We start from the raw sequence: 24,411 nt of genomic DNA on the forward strand, positions 1-24,411 counted from the left end.
TTTTCTCAGGGTTTTACAGGAGAATTGTAGAATAGAGCGAGAGGTCCAATTTTCAAAGGAAACTGCAACTCACAGATTTATTAGCTCAAAAGTCAAAATGAGGAAATCGTTTATATTGAATAGAAGAAACATATCCCTTATTTTGGTACAGTATACATTAATATATAGAACAGCTTATATTCTAATCAGTGTTGAAATACTATACAATTTGCTGTCAATATAATACTTTGTGTATGTACTCTAAACACAAGACCTTAAACCATTTTACTGGGAGTTCTGTGTTTAAGTTAAGGAGGCTTCTTTATGAAATAGTTGTACGTTTTGATGGTGTGTAAGGCCAGAGAGGTTTTTCTTCACTAGAATTACTTAAGATGGTATTATTTATAATGCATAATCTTTCTCTTGTAGTGTATCATTTAAAATTGTTAACACTTGTCTACACTACAGCAGTTATGCAATGGTTTACAGAATCCATGGAATTATTTTTGTCATCTTGGGAATTAAATAATTTTTGATCTTTAACCTGCCACGAGTGTTTTGTCTTCTTCTTTTCATCATGTATTTATAAATCATCAGTTACAGAGTAGACTAAAAACAGGAATTCAGTATGATTATTCTTGAATTAATATGCTACTTTGCAACACTACACTGTTTTTGTGCACTAGTAAGATTATTTGTGTCTTAATTTCAGTATAAAAGTACGCCAGTAATGTCTGTGATCATATGTGAAAATACAAAAAGCTACATATTTAGCTCTAGGTACCTATTATGGAATAATTCCTGGTTATAGTGGTGCTACGCGGGGATGACTGTCAGTACAGAGATCCTCAAACAGGTAACACAGCAATTTCTTTGCCTGCAGATACAGAAAAAATAAGGTACACTTCTTATTATTACAGTTAAGGTTCCTTATTGGCATTGATGCTGGTTCAATGAAAAACCTTTAACATCCAGTTTTATCTGGATCTTATCATTTTAAGATAAATGTTACTGTAGACTCACCCCACTTTCAGAGTTTGGGTAAAGAAGTTTCATTGTAACTCTCTTAAAGTCGGGTCTCTCCCTGCAAATGCTACAGAAGAAGAAAAACAATAGAGTTACATATTCATTACATATGGTTTGTGCTATAGGCTGCTGTAACCTTTTACTAATGTTTCAGCTTGTGTTGTACCTCTCGAGAATGATGTTGAAACATGTGATGGCATTGTCTGCTTGCAAAGCAATGATAAGACAGGGCCCCTCACATAGAAGTGCTTCACCAGCAGAAGACCTCAGTAACTCGCACATGTGCTGCCTTTGTTTCTCATCTGGTGTGCAGAGCCTTCCAGCCACCAGGTGGCAGCCTGTCCTAAGCAGCCGCTGGAGTATCTCTGAGTACAGAGGTGGCTGATTCTGCCGCAGGAGGTTGGAAGGTATCAGCAGGCAGGTGGTCTGACAAAAAGCCCCGCAGACCAAAGGACCTACTGGCACCAAAATACAAATAAATAACAACGGTTCCTGTCCTCATTACAGAGGTCAATCGCAGCTAGTAAAACATCCAATATGACCGTTTATGTTTTTGTCATTGGCTAAGTTTTGTGATGTGTTGATAGAGAGGGGTGAGGAAGTGGAAGAATGACTTGCCTTGACTGAATCCTAAAGAAAATTTGTCTTTGTCGGCGGTTCTAAGGGTGTGCAGCTGTTCACGTTCCAAACTAGCTTCCGGATCTGAATGCAAGCAGGATATCTGAAATAAAACAGAAGATGTGTTTAACCATAATACCAAACAACATATTTTATGGAGAAGAAAGACGGGTTACAATACCTGCTCATGTCTCATAACTGAAGTTTCATTGCAGCACACACCCTCTGGAAATACCAGTTTTATATCTTTTACAGCCTTTCGATAAGATGGAGATCCTGTACAAGAACGTACACATAATGTCAGTGAGTTTTGGCAAGTTTTTTGACATTTGATTATTTTTGTCAGAGTGCTGACCATAGATGAAATTGTGCAGCCTGTCAACGCCATACTGGGCCCTCCATAGAGTCTGATCTATGGTACGGGCTTCAACGGGATCCTCAGGGCCCATCAGCTCCAGCAGCTTCTTTACTGCATTCACTCTCAGTAAACCCAAAGCTAGCGAGGGGCCTGATACCAAGTAATTCAACTCCAGTTCCTCAATGGCATCCTGGATATTGAATATGCATAAGACAAATGGTTTCTTATAAACACTCAAGCTATATTTTTAGTAGTGTACTGTAGTGTACTTAAAAAAAAAAAAAAAAAAATATATATATATATATATTCAGTTGATTATAAAACTAATGAACTAAAAAATAAAAGACCACTTAAATGTACTTAAGAGTGCACTAACTAAACTTAAAAAAAAAGCATTTTGTAATGTCAAATTAAGACTTTACTTTAAAGAACATTTTAAATCTTGTTTTAATAATATTTTGTCATGCTTTAAAGTACATTTATTTGGATGTACAAGAGTTTGCAAATTGACATTTTAGTTTACCATAAATGTTTGTCAATAATAATTCTAACTATGAAGTCCTACTCAAGTAGGTCAAAAATCACAATTAAGCTCATTTGTCTTATTTGCACTATAACAGATTTTCACTTAATTGCAATTAACATGAATGAAGTGTCCAAAAACATTACAGTCAGTTTGCGTTTATTTATATTATTTCCATAATAAGTACTCTTTTTAAAAGTATGCTAAAATGTACTTTACACAAGGGTCTAAGAATGTGATGATTTCTTCTTTTTTATGATATACTTAAAAAGAGGAGAACAGAGTGACCTGTTGCTCTGGTGGATGTGTCAGTGCATTTGCCATGCTTGAGTCCAGCAGAAGCACACGCAAGCCCACTAGAGTATATCCGTTCTGTTTGATTACGGTGAGAATTTTACCAAAGCGATGTCTCCAGGCTCCAGGCTTAAACAGAGCTAAAGTCAAAAGTGTCTCAGGGCCTGTAGAGTTCAGAGGGAGGAAGTTGAGAGAAAAGGCCATGAAAGACAGCTCCGAAAAGAACATGTTCTGAGAAGATATCACTTACCCACTGTCATGTAACTGTAAAGCGACTGACTTCTGAGACCTGAGGGTTGTCGGAGATTGACAGTCAGTTCCCAGAGCGTATAGCAGGAAAACATATTTGGGCTTGTTTCTGTACATACCAGGAGTGTCAATGTGATGAGGCGGTAAGAATTTCAATGATGGTCGACTGGTGTGATCTGAAAATGAAAGGATTTTGAATTAAGCAAACCGCTTTTGACACAAAAGTAAAAAGATCATCCTTATATAAAACTGGTATTATCTACTTTAATCCTCACCAGGGACCAATTCTGTCTCAGAGAAGAAGAGGCAGCTCTGTCTGAAAGCTGTCTCAGGTGTGGGGGACATCAATACATTCAGGTTTCCTGGGTAATTTTGTGGTAAAAGTCTACGTAGGGTGACGAATGCCCTCACCCTCCTCAAACCCAAAACCAGGGCAGCAGCGGATGTCAAGCTCTGCACACTGCTCTGCCACTCTTTTTCTCCAATCTCAAACGGGCTCAACTCTTGCGCCTGCTGCTGAGATAGCTTTGGCTCCCACTTTAGTGCCAGCAACTCAAATCCCTCTTGTCCTGTTTATACAAGACAAGGTAGATTTGGTTCTGTAACTTACAATGATTTACTCAATTAAGTATACAGGTACATTTAGTTTTAGGTCAGGAATGCTCCAATCCTACTCCCGAAGGGCCACTTTCCTGAAGATTTCAGCTCCAATACACCTACCTGATTGTTTCTAGATATCCCAAAGACCCTGATTAGTTAATTCAAAGCTAAACTCTGCTGGAAGGTGTCACTCCAGCAGCAGGATTGTACATTAGGTAGATGTCATGTACCTGCTGAATCTCCACTGAGAACCTTCTGAAGAAAGTCCATTTCTTTCTCCACAATGTTTTGACCAGTTAGTGTAAGAATCACCACCTGCTCTGCATCTGGACATGAGGGATATGTGTGTCTGGACAAGACCATGTGGCTACACTCCGGCATTGTCCACATGAGCCCACCTGTAGAACATCATATAAATGTCAAAAATGCTCAGATGGTATCTGGACAAATGCAAAGTAAATGTATATACCCAGAACATTGTGGTGCTGTTTAGAGTAGGGTACAGCGTGAAAGCAGACATGTGGACCCAGAACATCTGTGAATCTTGAACAGATCGATCCAATAAGGCCTCGTGCAGCAAGCTCATTCATCAAACCTTCACCAGGCAAAGACACATGACACTTAATGCTTGTAGAAGCTTCACATACTGTAAATTGCTGGCATAATGTATGCTATCTGGATGCTCTACCTATCGGCAGTCTGGAACAGTGTCTAACTGCACTCTCTCTCCTCATGAGCAGCACCAGGCAATGAGAGGACAGCTCAACCTGTTCTCCAGCCAGAAACACTGTGGGAGCTTGACAGAATGCTGCTACCTAAAGGAGACAGACAGCATTTCCAGACAAATCCAATCAGCATCAATGTCATGTAGTGTCCCACTCTCAGTTTCAATATATCTCTGTACATGTACAGGCTCACTGCTGGGTTTATGCACCTGTTTTGCGTTGAGTCCCAGAGATTGAGCTTGTTTCCTGGAGATCTGTGCTCTTTGAAGTCCCAATAGACTGAAGCCTGTTTTAGCACATGAAGATAGTATATAGCCGTAACAGCGTGGTCCAACCACAGGAGACACAATGAGAAATATATCCGCTGTAAGGGGGCAAAGGGTTAGAAAGTTTGACTTATTAGGTGTTAGACACTTTTAAAATAACAAAGCTTTTATTCTTTAGTCACCTTTTACAGTGGCACATAAACTTGCTGGAGAAGAGGTCAGAACATGGGAACATGTGACTCCTTTGTCACCAGAGTCCTGAATACTGTTAACAAAGTCAATGGAATAGTTCACCAAAAAAGTCATAATTTACTCATTTTGTTCCAAACTTGTATGACCTTTTTTATTATTAAATAATAATAAGATTAAAAAAATTATTTCAAATGACTGAAGCAAGATGATCACTTTGGATCACAGTTACTCATTGCGCGGCTCGCGAGCCGCATGCGGCTCGTCAAGCTATAACTGGCGGCTCGCATAGTAGCTTACAGTATCACACTGCCACTTGCCTTCAGAGCATGTGAGGCGGGAGCGAGAGCGGGCAGGTCTTGGACAGAGCGCAGAGCAGCAATTTCAAAAGGACGGTGGACGGAGCGTCGCATTTCCTGCTCCAATTTCGCTCTGCTCACACCACGAGTCCGAAGCATGCTCATTCAAGCCTGACCCTGAATCCATTAGTCTTGCACAGTCATCAACAGTAGACTATTTTCAAGCAAAACTCGGCTCAATAATGGAGTTCAAAAAGTAAAATGAGAATTCATACAGGTGTAGCCTATCAATATAAGTCGCTCCGGAGTAGCCTATAAGGCGCATCAGTCAAAAAATGCGCCATGAAGAAGAAAAAACATATAGGCCTAGCCTCGCACTGGACTATAAGTCGCATTTATTTAGAAATGTATAAAAAAAAAAAAATCTTATGGACGGGACAGTTCTCCGTTACGGACGTGAGTGCTCTGAGAGCGGCACTAAGACTGCTTTAAAACTTTCACTGAGACCTCAAACAGAAAGCACAAAGCCTGTCTTTAAATTTGATTTAGTTTTGTATTAATTGTATCTTAATTTTAATCAAGGTTTCATCAACCAATTGTCTGGATTTAATAAGAAGTAAATAGAAAATAGATAACCACAATACGAAGGAGCCGGTGTGAACCTGGAGTTTGTCTCATGAATGGACCGAAACTCAGCGTATAGCCTACTTGCCTCACAGACCCGACAAATAGGCTATAAATAAAGCTTGAAATGTCTACTTTTAAACTAAACAATTCAAAACGAAAGAAAACAGACTGCTCTCCCTCCTGTATGAAATGTGCATTTCTCTCAGGCACGTTCACTACTGCGAAGATCACGAGTCAGCATCTTTCTAGCCGACAGACATAAAAAAAAATTAAATGTCTTCTGCTATATTTTACATATTCATAATCATTAATTTTGCCGGTTCGTTGTGACAGCTTTTAGGTGCCCTTAAATGTTACATGAATGCATCAGCACTGAAAACATAGATTTTTATTTCTTTTGGGGGCATTTTGTTTGACATGCATGCCAGCTTTCGCTATTAAAGTAAATCTGGTCTTAAATGAAAATGTATTGGCCGTGTTATTTCTTTTTTGTGGGATGTCCAATTTATATGTAGAAATGCACATTTGCAAAGGTGACTTAGTATGTTGTCGTAAAAGTGGCTCGCCTTTTGATTTTGCTCTGCCAATGTGGCTCTTGTGAAAAAAATAGTGAGGATCACTGCTTTGGATGATGGAATTTAAATTTAAATCTATATTTGATGTCATCTGTTGATTAATGTTTTGATTTGAGTGTTAATAAAGGCTTAAATTTAAATCTGTTTATCAATTAAAATGACTGTATCACTTCAAAAGGCTTAAAACATACCTGTTGAATTTTATGGATTATTTCATACTTGTTTGGCTCCCACTGACTTTCATATATATATATATATATATATATATATATATATATATATATATATATATATATATATATATATATATATATATATTAAGGCAGCTGAAAGGTTCTTTGGATATTTTCTTTGTATTTTGTATATGAAGACAGTCATACAAGTTTGGAATGAGGGTGAGTAAACAATGACCAAAATATGGGAATTATTACAATACATAAGAATACTAACGTTGACAGGCTGTTTTTTGCTATTCTACCACCAAACCACAAGCAGAGCCCCAGATGCACAAGACTGGCAAGACGGGGTGAGTAGAGCAGGAGCTGGTCTTGAATGTGACCATACAGGGCGTTGATGGATGCTGGATCTGTCCGCCTTGCCAGTTGGGAGTCTGATGGCCCTGTGATCTCCTGCCACACTGAGTTAGCGTGAGGACCCCGGAAAGCCATGATGAGCACTGGCTGATGAGAATGTTCCCCTTCATGCATAACTGACTTGCTGACTAGAAGATAGAATATGTATTAACCCATGCAATTTGTATATGTAATTATGGTGGGAGATTATATGTACCAGCAAAGTTTGTCAGGAGCTCTTGGGGCGGATAGAGGAAGCGGATACCACATACATCTAGACTTGATCTCCACATAAGCTCAAGTGTGTGATGCATTGCCAGTGGGTTAAGAAACAGTGCCCTGCCTATCAGAACAAGTGCTGTCTGGAAAAAAAAAATCACCATAAAATGAGAAACTTTTCCTTGAAAGTAGGGCTGCATGATAAATCACATGCGATATTATTGCGCATCCAGTCAGTAAAGCTGGTTCTGTAATCAGCAGTAAATCACCATCACCTGCGTGCTTTAACATGGAGCAGCATTAACTACACAGAGCTGTTGTTCACTGGCAAGCTGCGCAAAACATGCACAAAATATGATTTATAGTGTAGCCCTGATTGAAAGATATAAAGGCATTTACGAAAGACTCTTTCACCTCAGTATGACACTCTTGAGAAATTGTGGCTTCTGTGCTTTGACATTTTTGATCTTCTGTTTCCAGAGTTTGCCAGTAGAAACTTGGGATCATACTAAAAACATTTCCAACAGCCTGAAACAAAGTGCTTTAAAGATTTAGATAAAAATGTTTCAATTAAAGTAAACATAATGGATGCATAAATCATATAAAACCTCTCGATTTGGGTTGACAGAGATGAAGCAGTCCAGATAGGATGAGGGCAAGTTGACATGTGTAGGATAAGCCTGTTCCTCCAGCAAATGATTAAGCTGAGGTACCCAGAAGGCAACAGTATTCAATGGCGTCTGAGCAAAGAACTTGCAAACTCGTCTATAAAACATGCTCTCGTCGCTTTCCACCTTCTCCATCTATGAGCAAAAATATTCCAATATAAACTTAAATATTAGTCTATTAACTCTTTTATATATATATATATATATATATATACATATATATATACATATATATAAATATTTTTTTTTTTTTACATTTTCTGTGCTTCTTAGTAAGAACTCTGCTAAATCCACTTTGCCTATTAGCTGAAAGGATTATTAAATTAGCCAAATATTAAAAAAACAAATATGTCAAGGAAAATGTGTAGAACTGACCCTGGAATTTCTACAGCCAGTTCGACAGTCCTCGAGAGACATGGCACAGATGTACAAGGCAAAGCCATCTTCCTTGTAAAACTGCTGCAGGCCAGCCACCCAGAAAGGGGCATCAAGCTTGTTACCTTTTCTCCCACAGGTTTTTGGATCAGTCTATCGTAAAACAAAAAGATGAAATGTAGCATAAAATGTCAAATATTTTTCACTACCAAAGATGAATGCATTTCTGTACAAAACAACAGACATACCAAAGACATGAACCATGCTATGAGTGCATTGTAAACATGTGATTTGCTCAAGGCTGAATCCGTTGTCTGTGTTTTTCTCTGCGTTCTTCCAGCCACCACCCCAGGACTGGATAAGGACACAGTCAGCAGCAAACACTCCTTCATCTGTAGATCTGGAAGTAGAGTGTTCACCGAAGGAAGGTAGGATGCTTCCTAAGGGAGGTTAGTACAACAGTTTTACTTTAAATATGAGAACAGCGTTCAAATTATTACTTTTTTATTTCATAGATAAACAGCTATATAACTCACAGGCTCATAAAGAATATCAGTCCTCTCAGCAGCTTCCTGACAGTTATTATTAAGATATTCAGGTCTGAATGCTTGCAAGAACTTTAGATCTTTCTGCCATCTGATTTTATGACTGTGTTGCTCTCTGTATGCACAGTCATATAATTACTACATAAGGTTATGCATGTTCCTGTGAGTGAAGAAACTGTATGTGTATTTTGTACCTTTGCTTGTTTTGAGCAGCTGGAATGTGAGAAGATGGAGTACTCTGTTTATGTTGGGCATGTTTCACAGTAGGAGAGCAGACATTGAACTGCTGAATGCCAGGTTCACTGCAGCTAGTTTCAGGATCATGGTTTTCCTTTATACTTTTCCCTGAAGAGTTTTTCTGCTTATCCCCAGCAAAATCTTGTGGATTTTTCCAGCTCCCGGACATCGCTAACATACTTTCTTCTGACTGTCTCTTGTTTTGGAGTAATAAACTCTTCCCAGAAAATTCTCTAGAAATGAAAAATAAATGCATTATATATTTTAAAGGAGAATATATTTCATTCAATTTCAATTTTTTATTTTTTTTCAGATGATTGAATTTGTAATGTATTAAAACAAGGTTTTCTGCATATATTTTCATTAATATTTTATGTTTGGGTAGATAACTTTTATGTGATATTAGAGATGTATGTGAGATTTTACCTTTTCTGTCCATTTGCTCTTGCATTAGCATTAGATGTCTTCTTAGTGGAGATCTTTTTCTTTTCCGGGTTTGCAGGATTTACGACACTGTTACTCTGGCTAATGACTGATAGTTTTGCTTGAAATGCATTGTTGCGCAAATCCATATATATGGTTGGAGAATCTTGATTGTGTTGTAATTGTGCTGAGGTCCCTTTAAAGTTTGTTTCATTTATCAGTCGTCCAGTACATCTGGGAAGAGTCACAAACACTTTTAACCTGCAGTACAGTAATCTGTAAAAATTTGAATATATACACTACCATTCAAAAGTTTGTGGTTTGAAAGTTATTTTATATATGTATTTTTAAAGAAGTCTCTTATGCTGTGAAATATACAGCAATATTGTGAAATATTATTGCAATTTAAACTGTTATATTTGAATGTTTTATAATGTGATTTATTCCTGTGATGCAACGCTGAATTTTGAACATCATTACTCCAGTCTTCAGTGGCACATGAGCCTTCAAAAATCATTCTAATTGCTGATTTGATGCTCAAGAAATATTTTTTATAATGATCAATGTAAAAAAAAAATGTTGTGCTACTTTTCTGGAAACCGTGATACATTTTTAAGGATTCTTTGATAAATAAAAAGTGCAGAAGAACAGCATTTATTTGAAACTGAACTATTTTGTAACACTGTAAATATCTTTACTGTCACTTTTGATCATATAAAAATAAAATAAAACACAGACTGAACCCAAACTTTTGAATGTAATCTAAATGTCATGTAATTTACTGTAACAGAAATGGTATAACATGACTGTACCCGAGGGATGATTCTTGCATATTATGAGTTTTCGTAGATGAAACATGTGTCTTTATTTCCATCTCATTTACTTTCTTCTCACAAAAAGCAATCAGCTGCTTCATTAAATCATTTTCATTCATTTCACTGTCATTGCCTGTAACAAACAAATGATATCCTCTTATGTTCATCTGAAATGTATGCAGCCTGAATGAGTACAACAGTGTCTGCGATCCAACCTCTGCGTGTATCGGATTGAATTGGTTTGACAAGAGGTTTGTGTTGCTGTAGCGTCTGAAGGACTTGGTCAAGATCCCAGGTATCAAGAGGCTGTTGAGATAAGTCATGGTTTTACTGAATAGCCCTAGTCTAAAAATGCTATTAAATACAACCTAACTTACTGTCAGTGATAAAACAGGACAGAACTTAGTCTCTATCCAATCAGTCTTGTTTGCTTTTTGTTGCAAAGGCACATTGTGTTCTGTTTTATGTGGCACTTTTTCATTCAGCGATTCTTCCGTTTCATGACCCACAGGAAGCTGAGGATTAGAGTCACATTTTTGGCTATCATCAGTCCAGGAAGTAAATGGCTGTGATGCAGGTTTAAGTTAATGTTAGATGCTAAAACATTGTGATCTAAGAAATTATTAAAGATGGAAAACTCACTCTCTCTCACACACACACACACACACACACAAACCTTGACTTTTGGACACTCCAGGTTCATGCTGCTTCCTTTCGGCAAGTGAGTCACTTGTTGCTTTAGAACAGCCACAACGTTATCTCCTTCATTGTCTGTCTGTAGTGTGAAATGTGAAGTTCAGCTGTGTTTATTTCAGTTAGTGAGTAAGAGAGTGAGATTTAAGAGAATAACTCACCTGGAGCTCACTGACTAGGTCAAAAATAGTCATTACAATTATAAACACTGTTAATATAACTTACTGATGATAGGTCCGAGTCCAGGGATGGTATCTTTGATATAATATCGTCTAGATGCAAATTCCTCTGCATTTCTGAATGTATTTGGCAGGTGCCTATTTTTCCTCTCAAAATACTGTAGTAAACAGCAGTTGCATGTTGACGTTATGCAGCCGTTCAAACCCACCGAGCAAAACTGTAGTTGTCATGGCGACGGCACGCGCTGCTGACACGCTTTGTTGACGCCTCTTTTTGTAATTTATTTATTTTTTTATCGTTTTTCTATCACTTCTCTATCATGTTTTGGCGCGAAACTTGCGAATGGAGTACTTCCTCTTGATTGATTATCATTTCTTTTTTTATTGTTATTATTATAAAAAAAACAGGATTTGTTTCTTTTAAAGGTATATAAAACTTAAAGTGAAATAAGCATCAATGTTTGTGTGAAAATTACATTTAAAAACAAGACTGTTTCTAATGATTGTTGTTATTGATTTCTACTGAAATAGCGTAAGAAGAAATATGAGGCGTGATGTGTGACAAAAAAAAACATAAATACCACTTGTGATAGCTGTAATTTTGTCAAACTTTTTATATATATATATATATATATATATATATATATATATATATATATATATATATATATATATATATATATATATATTAGGCATATTTAAGGCTTTGCATAACATGCTATGATAAAGCGAAATGAAACAAGGTGGAAAGACACTGGAGTGCAATGGTGTTTGTTCATGACCCTTTAGAAGAAGAAAAAACAAACAAATTCTTCAGAACTGCAGTAATAATATTTCAATAATTCAGCTGGAAACCTTGTAGGTTATTTGGGTTGTTTAGGGGTAATTTAGGGGACTTTAGTAAAGTTATTTTGCAATTTAAAATGATTGTAATAGTTATTTAAATCATTGTCATTGTCAATAATTTTAGATCATTGCTGTTCTGAAGAAGAGGAATTGGAATTGACCACTGACTGTATACTCAAACGTGAAGATGTTGCTCAGCAGGTCTTTGGACTTAGAGCATGGATCAATATTATGTAAATATATACATATTTGGGTTTTATCAGTCTGAGCATTTGCACAATGCCCTTTTACATCACCATAAAAAAACAAATTTTGTTTGATTTTGAAGGAGCTAGAAAAAAAATAAAACATGGGCAGCATAATACTTGAAATGTCATATGTGGATTACAATTAGACAACAGACAGAGTAATACACACACATACACACACACACACACACACACACACACATATATATATATATATATATATATATATATATATATATATATATATATATATATATATATATATATATATATATATATAATGTGTACATTTTAAATATTTACCACCTAACATTTTTTTTCCAGTAGTCTTTATTTGAATTTATTTACAAAAAAAAAAAATAGCTACATGAATATATCAACATAATCGATCATCAAATAACACTGTTATTTTTACATGATTGGATTAAGAATGAGAGTCTTTCATGCATCTTTTAGATCTTTTCACTAAACTGAGATAAATAAAAGTCATGAACTGAAGCTCTGACAGGTTTGAATTATAATAGAATAGAAAAAGATAAATGTGGTTTAGCAGAATTAATAGTTTTAGATTTAACAGTCCTGAAAATATTCACTGCCAATGTTCCGCAGGTCAAGTCCAGAAACGCTAGGTGGGCTGGCACATGTGATGTTGTTGTGTATTGTGACAAGTGTGTGGGGCTCCTCACCTTCCCCAAGCATTTCGACCTGCAGGGGAACCACCTGTGGCCTCTGTAGAAAGAAATCTCGAAAGGGTTTAGCACTACAGTCACATTTCCAGTTGTTACCTGAGAGGCAGAGCTGATCCAGGCTATTGGGTAAAGAAGCTAGGAGGTTGACCAGAACATTGTCTTTCAGGTTCAGGTAACGCAAACTTGGCAGCATGTATATTGTCGCATTAAGTGTTAACTCCAGCCTGTTTCCAGAGAGATCCAGCCAAGACAGGTGTTGCAGAGGCAACAAGGCATCAGCAGGAAGATGGTGAACTAGGTTGCCTGACAGCAGCAGGTAATCAAGGTTCTTCAGGCCATAAAATGTGTGGGAGTTGATAGATGTTAACTGGTTGAACCTTAGATCAAGTTGTTGCAGCCCTTGTAGTGCCACAAAACTCTGACGCTCAACCATAGAAATCTTGTTGTGTTGTAGGAAGAGGCGACTAAGACCTGTTAGACCGATGAAACTTTGGGCTTAGACTTTTGTCAGACAGCTTCTATCAAGATGAATACTGTGGAGCTTTGACAGACCCTTGAAAATTTGATCCGGTAAGCTGTTGAAACAGCTGCCAGTAAGTTTTATCACAGCAAGGTAAGTTAGGCCTACAAATGTGCCCATGCGTACCTCTTGTATCCGGTTGTTCTCCAAGTTCAACACCTCTAGATGACCCAGCCCTTCAAACACTTTTACTCCCAAGGATCGAATCTGGTTGTGGCAAAGGCAGAGTTCCTCAAGATACTGCAGGTCATGGAAAGTCCCGGGTTTTAGGCTACCAATTGAGTTATTTGACAGGCGAAGCACGTGTAGACTGTGTAGACCGAGGAAAGTTTCATCGTGAAGTACAGATAGACGATTTCTGCTCAGGTCCAACCATCTCAAAGATTTCATGCCTACAAATGCCCTAGGTGCCACAGTCACTATCTGGTTTTTGGCCAGATAAAGCTTCTGCAGCTTTGGTAGTTTCAGAAACACATTTGCCTTAATAACTTTCAGATAGTTTCCAGTTAGGTCCAACTCTTTGAGCTCAGTAAGTCCCTGAAATAGCTGTGGTTGGAGATACGCCAAGAGATTCCCAGCGAGAACCAACTCTCGTAATCTGTGTAGGTCCTGGAACCCCGTCTCAGGCAGGACAGACAGTGAATTCCATCCGGGGTTCAACAACAACATGTGGCTGAGTCCTGCGAACAACTTCTCATCTATTCGAGACAGCTGGTTATTGTTGAGACTGAGAGATGCGAGGTTGGGTGTGCCCTGAAAGACTATGCCAGGTAATGAACGAATATTGTTTCTCTCAAGGTGCAGATGAGCAAGGGAATTCAGACCTCTAAAGACATGGCCATCGAGGGATACCAGCAAGCCGCTCTGTAGGTTCAGGAACTCCAGATTGGACAGCTTTTCGAAAGCAGCCGCTGGTAAGTTGGTAAATAGGTTTCCATCCAGCCATAAGGAGTGTGTAGATAGAGGGATGTCGGAGGGAACTTGGGTGAAGTTACGTGTGCTGCAGTAGACATTGAGTTCTAAGCTGTAGTCATCTTGGCTACAGGTGCATCCCTTTGAGCAAGGCTGACTTTTTTGGCCACTGGGTTCCTCTGAGGGCTTTGGATCTAGTGAGAGCCTTGGCTCCTGTGAGGGTCTGGATTCCTTTTTGTTGGGATCTGCCAGCACCACTGATGTCCCCAGTGTGTATAACAAAAGCAGTACAAAGTGGTTCATTCCAACTAATAGACAATAATCAAAATGTCAAGATTAAACACTAGTATGGTACTAGTAGCTATATACCTTTCTTAACATCTGTGAAATTTGTGACATTCAGATTAGCACACTATTATATTACTTTTCTCAATGCTTTTAATTCGGAATCCCATAAACATTCACTGAACAACTATGGAAAAGTAGATAAATATTATAAGAATGATTGATTTGATGGTTTTCAAATGAGAAATTTTGGATTTTGGTTTTATTGTGGCAGCAGTCCAGCAGGCGTTCACAAGAGTGGCATGTGTGTGACAGATCTGAACCAACTCTGCCTCTATATATCACCTAGGAAAATACACACAGTGTTCTGCACAGAATTAACCTCTTCATTTCTGATGTTTCAATTTGCTGCTGCAACTACTGTTTGCAGGTTTAGCTTTTGAACATTAAATCAATTCTACCAAACGGTTATTATAATTATTATTGTTATTTTTTTTTTTTTTACCTTTAGTCAGTGTTTACTGAGAGGCACGACATGAATGTATGAACATTCATTTTAGAAAAAGTGTCTTATTGGAGAGTTTAAACATTTAGATTTTGCTAATTTAACTCTATTTGGCAGATTTTGTTTGAAATTAGTTGTGTTGCTGATTGTCAATGCATTTTTCACGGAATGTTCTATCTAATACTCCCACATATTTTAGATGAAAATCCTTTGACTCTCTGAATAGTGTTCCAAAGTTCATGTAAATCTGCCGAGCCATCAGTGACATTTAACAGATGGCACTTACTCATGGTTGTGGTTATCTGTTGGAAGACATCCAACTCCAAAAAGTTACTGAGAGTTAAACAAGCTAGAGGACAAGGCCTGCTTTTAGACTGAAACATAAGTTATAAAGAGAGGGATATTAATAACACAGATTAAAATGTATTTATTTGAAGAACGTGTGTCAGTAATTATTCAATTGCATTCAAAGAATGTTAGGAAGAGGCAACTACTGTAAAGACAAAAAGAGTTAGGACCCTCCTCTGGCAAACACTGTAGTCCTCTACTCTCATACAGAAATCAATACAGACATCTCATTCACATACAGTAATTTTTAAATGCAGAGGCGTTTATCCATCACCACTAGAACTTGTTGACTTGGATATACTCAACTAGGACCAGAGCGGAGACTAGGACAATAGCAGTGGAAATGTTCAACAGATTTTCTGCTGTCAAGATTTTGGATATGTGTCAGAACTTTAAAAAAAAAAAAAAAAAAACTAACATCATGAGAGATAGTCCCAGGAGTGACACGTGTGACCACATATATGTTATTGTTTATGCTCAATGGTACAGTGGTCAGGAAAAATAACCTTTAGCAAGGATGAAGCAAAGCTTTGCATTTTAAGACACAATAGCATTAAATCACCAGTAGAGGGAAGTACAGTCTTTTGCTCACAATATTTCAAGTTAAGCTGAGTTACCTCCAAAAAGTCAAATTTTCTGCTGTATTATATTTGATCATAAAATGTGTCAATCTTGAAAGGCCACTGAAAAAGACATGGACATTTTAAAACAGAACCTTTAATTTTTTAAGCAAAATTATCAATGACTATTAACTTCCATGTTGTAAGCAGGACAACTTATGATTGATGAAGTTCACCTTGCCTCGGGTCTGTTTTACATCACTTTCCTCTGGCTGTTGTAATGTTTTTTATATATATATATAAATGTGCATCTGCTGAGGACAAAGTAAAATACCCGACAGCCAGAAAAAGTTTCTTCCCTCTCAAAAAATAAGAAAGTGCTTACATATTTATGAAGAATATGCAAAGGAACAGCTCAGGTATGGAAAGCAGTCAGTACTAGAGGTTAATCTGCCACACTGTGGCTTTTAATGATTGCTTCTCCCCTGACAAACAGCTCTAATTGGCTCAGTCTTCTACAGTCAATGATATACGAAGGTTTGGAGCTTTGTCATTTGGCTGTGGCTCATCATGAGCACAAGAGGTGTCAGGATGAATGACTTTCCAGGGAAGATGCCTTTCAGTGCTGCCGGCACGATCACAAATGGCCTCTAATGTCAACCAGCTGAGCTAACTAGTCCTGGACACTATATCGCAGTGGAGGTGAGGAGGAAAATAGGCCTTAAGGGCATGATGTCAGATTAAGTTAGATGAGAAATGTGTGTTATGCTGATGTTCACAAGATCTCTCTTTCATCTTCCCTCCATCTTCCAGTGAATCCACATATCTGCCGAGATGCTCACCTCTGGAAGCTTCTTTTCATTTCCTTTTGAAAATGAGAAAAGTTGTGTTGCATAAATATTGAAATACAAGGACGTCAGTTTTGAGCAAGAGCAAATTGTCTTCACATGGGGTCACGGCTATAGTCTATCCCAGCATCCTGGGCCCCAAATCCATCTGATTCATGGTATTTAAGCAATATAAGAACTAGGAAACAATGTTATACAGTACTATGTTTACCAATTCTGCATTTCTAGAAAACCGTTATATTGCAAAATGTATTCCTGTGACGTAAAGCTGAATTTTCAGCATTGTTACTCCAGTCTTCAGAGTCACATGTTCTTTCAGAAATCATTCTGATATGCTGATTAGTATGCTAATTAGCCACTTAAGAAACATTTCTAATATTTCTTATTATTAAAACAGCTGAAAACTTTTTCAGGATTCTTTCAGGATGAATAAAATGTTCAATGAACATAATTTATTAAATAATTTAGGAAATATAAATATTTTTCCATAAATTTATTCACTGTCACCCTTGATTTAATAAAAGCATTAATTTCCCTTTTTTAATCTTACCACAGATGTTTGAATGGTATCAATGTTTCCATAAAAATTGTTAGCAGTAAAAACACTGATAATATTCAGAAAAAGTTTCTTCAGCAGCAAATAATCATATTAGGCTGATGATACATGTGGCAACTTTTTTGAGCAATGTTGCTTGGGCACTTTCCCATTGGGAATGGGTAACAAATTTCTATCTGAATACTTCAGGTCAGGCTTTGGCTTTGTGTCTCACCTGTTGACAGCAACATTAGCCAAAGTTGCCCTGTGTATCATCAGCCTTAGAATGATTTCTGAAGGATCAGACTGCAGTAATGATGCTGCAAATCTGCTTTGATCACAGGAATAATTTACAGTTTAAAATATATTCACATAGAATTTATTTTTAAATAAATATTTCATATTTTAAATTTTATTTTAAATGCAGTAGGGGTTGTTAGCACTACTTTCAAAAACAAAAAAATTTTGAACAGTAGTGTATGTGTGAAGTTTTACTAGTCATATAGTTCATAGCTCCTTTGAGATGTCTTACAGGAGGTCCTCTCCAATTTGGCTGCGCAGTAGTGTTAATTTCATTAACAAAAAGAATGACTAAAATGTTCGTTGACGAGCTTTAAGAAAGAACCTTTATTTTTAAGAGTGGAGTAATGATGCTGAAACTTCAGCTTTGCCATCAAAGGAATGAATTACATTTAAAAATAGAATATATAAACAGATGAACATATGCTAAATAAATGTTTTCATTACCTGCCTGAGATTTCACTGTATGCTTAAGCATTTCATGCTGAGGAACAAATTGGAAAAGCCGTTTGTTTCTCAGCAGAAGCTTTGTTCCTAGACACAACAGTTACACACCTTCTCAATGATACATTCAAATTGTTTCCTTCATTATCTCTCTGAATAGTGTTTAGAAATATCCATTTTCATCTGTTCTGACCTGTTACCACCTTCACAAGGGTTCAAAGTAATTCCTTCAGTCAGTGCTATTTACATGAATAGAACTTTTCTCTGTAAGTCTAGTGTCCCTTTGGGAGTGTAACACAGTCTGTCGGTGACAGGTGAGGATGGTAAACTATTGCCACAGATTTCAACATTATTTCAGATCTTTAACAGCCTTGTGAGCCAGACAAACCTTAATAATGGGATGAGAAAACCCACTGTCACCTTTATATGGCTATACTAACTACTGAATAAATGACCTCACCTGCAATAATCACACCACCTTGAAAATTTCATCTTTCTTTATAGCTTTAAACGTTACATCTCTGCATTTCCAACAAAATTGTGGTCATTTAACAGTCACTCTTATAAGAACTTCTCTTCTGATTGTTTTCACTTTGGATAAATTACATGGCCAGTGGACTGACGGACCTGTTTTCTGGTTTAAATGTGTTAAATTTCAGGCAGGTCTTTCTTCATGCTGTGAAGCCTCACATGATCTCCCAGTAATAATGTCCATAAAACTGTGCCTATTTGAAACCAGTGTGGCGGAGCTGCTAATAAAAGCAGTGCGATTTATTCTGCAGTGAGAATATACAATTTTGCCCTTGCACCACAGCACACACATGCCTAAGAGTCAAGAGGTTTAGACTGAACAATACATGAGTGATGATTCGTAAATCACATCTTATTTTTAGGCACAAGCATTGAGAAGCGTCATGGTTTAATCTTTCTCCATCCATCAATAATGGTTAATGTCTGTTTTATGTTACAAAATATGTCTGTGGGTGAGGATTCAGTGGATCTAATTGGCTAGTCTGTCTGTACACCTTTGGGGAAAAAATGTCTTTGTTTACCTACTTTCTTGTTACAAGATGTCCATGTGAAACAGGTGGGATTGGAGGTGAAATAAACTGTAATAAGCATGCACTGATTAAAATGTCCATCAGTGTGCAGGGAGGGAAGCAGATTGGATCTGTAAGTCTCATGGTGTGGCTTTCTAGGCTTCCAAGTTAGGAGGCAAAATTGCCATGTGTTGTCCACCTTTTGCACAATAATAATAACTGTGATCAATTTTAATTAAGCAAGCAAGGACTGTTGTTCTTGGAGTCAGTCAAACCACTGGCCTGAAGCTTTACATTCTAAAATACAGGAATATGTGCTGAATACTTAAACGTGAAATAATAATATGTATTTTTAATCTAAAAATATGCATATGGTTTATAAACATTTAGTGCCTTTTTTATTATGGGTAACCTCATATTCAAACAATTTACAAATTTTCAAGATTAACACAAAAAAATTAAAAAAACCTTTTCAGTATTTCTACTTCAAAATATCACTTTTAATTAAGTGTTACTTGCAGATTGTCTAATTATTTGGGAAATGTACTAGTCATTTCTGAATGAAAATTGTTTCTACATCATCAGCAGTTGGTTATATTTGCAAGGAAAAAGGTCCACTGAATATTGTTCATTAATGTAATGACACTGAAGCACAGCTCACACAGAGTTTCTTTCAAACCAAGCAGCTTTCTGTTGGTCAATGCAATGCATCTATGAAAATCTTAAACTTGTTGCAAAATCTGTTTGGGAAAATCTTTTACCTTTACACAGATTTCACAATCAAATGGAATCCCATGTAAATAAATTGATTTTGTCTGTGAAAATTTGCCCACAGCTTCAGTAAATACATTTATTTTGCTGTCCAGTAAAAACAATTCTGGAGTTGAGTGGGACAGGCAACCCATTTTTCTGTGTAGTGCATTTTTACCTGTCTAGACAGCCAACATGAGATGTTTCCACAGCCCAGTGGTCCGTTCTGACCACCTGTCAGTGTATTTCCAGATAAACGTATTATTCAGAGTCAAGTGACTGATCTTTACTCAACGGAAAATGATTTATTTTCATTTCAAAAGAGAGTTTTACAATTTAGAACACAAGTCCATGATGACAGCCCATGCGATTCCGAATAATCACGAGTTTCGAAATCCTCACCATCATAAAAAAGATGCTCCCTCTGTAGAATGCCATGGGAAACTTCTTCCAAAAGTGGCAGATACATTATCAATCATTCCATTTAATAGTTTTTTATTTGTGTAAAGTGAATATAAAGTCATTACTCATGGATCACAACTAAGTGCTATTTTTACATTAATCTTGGTGTAGTCAATGAAAAGCTGTCTCTGAGGTTTTGAATTCTGTACACTTTGATACTTGGCCATCATTTGCTCACACTATTTGAAAAATAGGCATTTCCATTGGCATATGTCAAGATGCTTTTGAGGGACAACTTGACGTTAACCTTCTTGGAATTAAAATTACTTGCAAATGCTGCTTCATGTTGACTTTAAACATTGGTGACTTGAACTGTTTAAAAAAGCAAGTGCACATTCTCTACTCTTTTATATGAGAAAATTTTGAAGTACTTTAATTGCACTTTAATTTCTGTTTCCACTCAGGGATTGGTTCACTCAGTTTACTTGTTCAAAGGGCTTGTCATCCCAAGGGCGAACGTGTCATACGCTGAGTATCTGAGATTGAGTTAGACTTGGACTTGGCACAGATCCTTGAAGCATATGACAGTTCATGTTGAAATAGAAGAAAGACTAAGAGGTTGGATCAATCTGTAGTGTCTGCTCACAGAAGGCATCTCTTCCCAAGATCACCTCTACAATCAAACATAATTTACATCTGCTGAGGTGCATCTCCATAGTGACTCTATGACATTGATCATAATTTAATGAACAGAAGTGCTGTCAAGAAACACACAATGTTTCACAGGCCAGTTCCTGACATATCTGTGGAAAATACGCACACATGAAAAAGGTTTGAAAGCTGCGGTGAAGCTTTTAAGTAATGGCTTAAATTTCAGTCTGTTCACATGAAGTTGTTGAACGGCTTCAAAAGTCTAGTAATTAGAGCTGCACAATCTAAATAAAATCAGTGTTGCATTATGGTTTAATTTGATTATCAAATGCAAAGGCATTTATTATTAAATAAATAAACCGAGCTGCTCAACGCTGTATTATGAGCTGCACATGTGTAAACGAACACAGTGTCATGCTTCACTCTCAAACACACAGCACATTTATGTACAAGAAAAAACATCGAATAAAAGCTTAATGATTTAGCTTTTGACAATGGACATAAATATTATATTTGTATTTTTTTATAATTACAATTGTTTTTATAATTAATATTTTCCTTCTTATAATTGTTATTTTTTGTTTTCTATGCAAATGCACTCCTTGACAATCACTTCCCTCATTCTACATTACACATTAGACATACATACTATAATAATACTAACAACAGTAAATTATGCATAATTACATGCAGATTACCCTAAATCAAACCCTAATCCTAACCATAACCCTATAATAAGTAGATGTTGTTACTTAATATTACGAATTAAATGTATAATTACATAGTAGCAAGGACTCCATAAATAAAGTGTAACCAAGAATAATTATTTCCAAATAGAGCTATTCATGCTGCAAAATATAATTGCGGAAAAATGTCAGCCCCCCTCCCTCATAAAAAACAAAATAGTTAGTAATTCCACAAATAATTGCACCCCCCCCCCCCCCCCCCAAAAAAAACTAAACAAAACAAAAAGGCAAATAACTTAATTTACAACTTAGAGTATGGCAGCATAGGCTAAAAAAGTGGTAATAAATTAACGTATATCAATAGTACCATTATTTCACTGACAGACATCGTTCTACTTAAACGGCATGCTAAAGAATCATTAGTAAGCTCTTTATTCACCATCATTATCCAGAGGCTGCCTGTAGAGGTTCAAAACCCTCTTTCATCTCTAGATAGGACTTGGTCACAGCTTTGAGGAGCAGGAAGGGGTGAAACATGGTTCCTAGGGATCAGATTGCAGTCTCTTACATGTGAATGTGAAGGTGGGATAACGCTGGCATAAGAGCAAGGATTATACTTCAGAATCATGTCTTCTGAATCAAATGGTGTGTGTATTCTGACGCTTGGATGGGCTTTTGTCCTTGTTTGTTTGTTAAATAATAGACATTGAAGAGACATTTCTGTAGACTGTTTCCTGAAGTGAATGAGCCAAAAGAGAAAATTATTCTCTTGTTCACGTATTGCATCTCAGTGGGTCTATGAAATATTACCATGGATTTTTAAGGATGGACCCTGATTGATCTTCCAGACATGGTCAACCAACTAAAGATGATGAAAGAAGACCCACTCTGTGGTGTAAATATGTCCCGGTTTACTTTACCCTAAAGACATGATTATTGTCCAGCTGAGGTTCAACCAACCAAAGAGCTTTAATCCTCACCAGCCACCTTCTCTTTGAGTAATGTGTGACTGAATCCTGGGATATGAATACCTGCTTATCAGCTCTGGACCATGCCTGTGTCCATAAATCATGCTCTGTAGTTCACCACCATAACAAAATCATCATGAACATTTAGGTTTTATTCCTAAATGTTTTAGCTTGGCAGAACGAGATATGCTATTTTGGTTTGTAATCTGGGCCACCCTAACAATCATAAAATGAAGAAGACACTGTAGACAGAAGCATCATGCACCTTATTTTTTGAGGAAGCATCAGTGGCACTCTTTGGTAACCTTGCGCCCTACACTGAAACAGATCACACAAAAAAAATACAAATTAAATACAAATTAACACTTTATTTTAATGGTCCCTTTAACTCTCATCAGAGTTTTAGTAGACTGTTTGTCATGTCATGTATCGTCATGGTCTCCCAACAGACATTCTACTGACTATAAGTAACTTTGCAAGCACGTGTCAACTTATTCTAAACCTAACCCTACCAGTCTACTAATACCCTACTAGTCTGGTGAGAGTTAGTAGACATGTAGGTGCAATGTTACTTAGTCAACAGAATGTGTTAAAGGGACCATCAAAATAAAGTGAAACCAATAGATTTTCTCTCAGAAATTGCTAGTAAAGAAGCTAGTACAAAAAAATGACTAGTAACACATTGAATTAAATGTGAAATTTTGAAATAAAGTGAAGAGAGAAATTGCATTTCCTTACAAAATGGACTTCAATAATCTGTTTTATTTAGAACCTTTTTTTTAAGTTACATTACAAAAATACAAAAATTACATGGCCATGAGTCCGAGCCTTGAAGTTGCCATTTCATTTCATTGTTGTTGTTTTTGTTTTCTGGTACTAAAACAAACAAACAAGCTGAAACTTAACTAAAATACATTTTCATGACACTACAACTAAAAAAGGCCACAAATTAATAAAATTTTAAACAGACATTCTTAAAACTTTCAATAATTATTTAACATGCTTAAACTACACATACAATTTGTAAACATTTTAAAATTATAATAGATAATTTAATAATATAAAATATAAATGTAATATATAATATATAACAATAGAATAATACTTAAAGCAAAATAAACTAAAGCCAGAAAACTCCAAAGGAGTAAAAAATAAAAAGAAGTGTGAAAATTGAGAATAAAATGCAAACAGAAACTACATTCAAAATTATAGTATCTCTGCTAAGTAGCCTGTATACGGCAGGAGAGTCCAACGGTACAGTTTTTGTGTAAAAGTTTTTTTGATTGAAGAAATACAGTATATAGCCCCAGGGTGGAAGAATGATGGGGATTGTGAATCAAGTAACCTGAAGCTAAAGTAATTCCCAAAGTAAATCCACCCTCTCCGACTCATTAAAAAAAAATGACTTGTGGCCTTTTTACTCATCACTGACACACAAAACTTCATCTGAGTGACAGTAACTGTGAAATATTCCGCCCTCACAACGCCTAATGAAACAGCCATGAAATTGGCTTGGAGCTACTGTATCCTACGGCTCCCATGAGCGGCCGTAAGGGAAAAAGTGCACAGTGTAATAAGAAAACACAAGTGAAATATTACACCAATAATATTACTCCAAAGACAACTAAAAAAATTTGTGAGAGGAGTGCGTCTGGCCCCCTGGCACAGCTGCTTGCTGAGGTAAACAGATGAGTCAGGAGATGATGGTGACCTCAGACAGCCTCAAGAAACCACTGACCGTGCTGCCCAAATCTCCACTCACAGAACTGACCGCAGTCTGGGAAGATCTCGACAGGTTTAAAGAAAAATCACTTACACTC

General features: G+C 36.8%; 1 protein-coding gene and 1 pseudogene across 1 annotated transcript; both read right to left on the reverse strand.

Moving 5' to 3' along the window:
• Window positions 1-784: 784 nt before the first annotated feature.
• LOC132149733 (dynein axonemal assembly factor 8) lies at window positions 785-11,317 on the reverse strand. The gene is made up of 26 exons (XM_059559140.1): window positions 11,101-11,317; window positions 10,859-10,957; window positions 10,560-10,748; window positions 10,398-10,488; window positions 10,180-10,315; window positions 9,371-9,601; window positions 8,902-9,177; window positions 8,699-8,822; window positions 8,411-8,602; window positions 8,163-8,315; window positions 7,728-7,922; window positions 7,534-7,647; window positions 7,118-7,262; window positions 6,779-7,049; window positions 4,821-4,903; window positions 4,582-4,736; window positions 4,336-4,462; window positions 4,117-4,242; window positions 3,878-4,045; window positions 3,323-3,616; window positions 3,053-3,223; window positions 2,793-2,962; window positions 1,979-2,171; window positions 1,172-1,460; window positions 1,003-1,072; window positions 785-856 (listed from the first exon to the last, which is right to left on the reverse strand). Exons 1-26 carry the CDS (start codon window positions 11,167-11,169, stop codon window positions 785-787), a joined length of 4,203 nt encoding a protein of 1,400 aa, XP_059415123.1. The 5' UTR covers window positions 11,170-11,317.
• Window positions 11,318-12,610: 1,293 nt separating this feature from the next.
• Window positions 12,611-14,684, reverse strand: LOC132148642 (insulin-like growth factor-binding protein complex acid labile subunit; annotated as a pseudogene).
• Window positions 14,685-24,411: the final 9,727 nt, after the last annotated feature.

Source organism: Carassius carassius, chromosome 9 (assembly GCF_963082965.1).
Source record: "Carassius carassius chromosome 9, fCarCar2.1, whole genome shotgun sequence".
In the NCBI taxonomy this organism is placed as follows: Eukaryota; Metazoa; Chordata; class Actinopteri; order Cypriniformes; family Cyprinidae; genus Carassius; species Carassius carassius.

Excerpts from the sequence above, each read along its gene's own strand:
- LOC132149733 (XM_059559140.1), bottom strand. The coding sequence starts at position 11,169 with ATGCAGAGGAATTTGCATCTAGACGATATTATATCAAAGATACCATCC. Across the intron at positions 7,923-8,162 it reads CTGGCTGTAGAAATTCCAGG|ATGGAGAAGGTGGAAAGCGA; the intron begins GTCAGTTCTACA and ends TTTTGCTCATAG. Across the intron at positions 2,963-3,052 it reads CGCTTTACAGTTACATGACA|GCCCTGAGACACTTTTGACT; the intron begins GTGGGTAAGTGA and ends TGAACTCTACAG.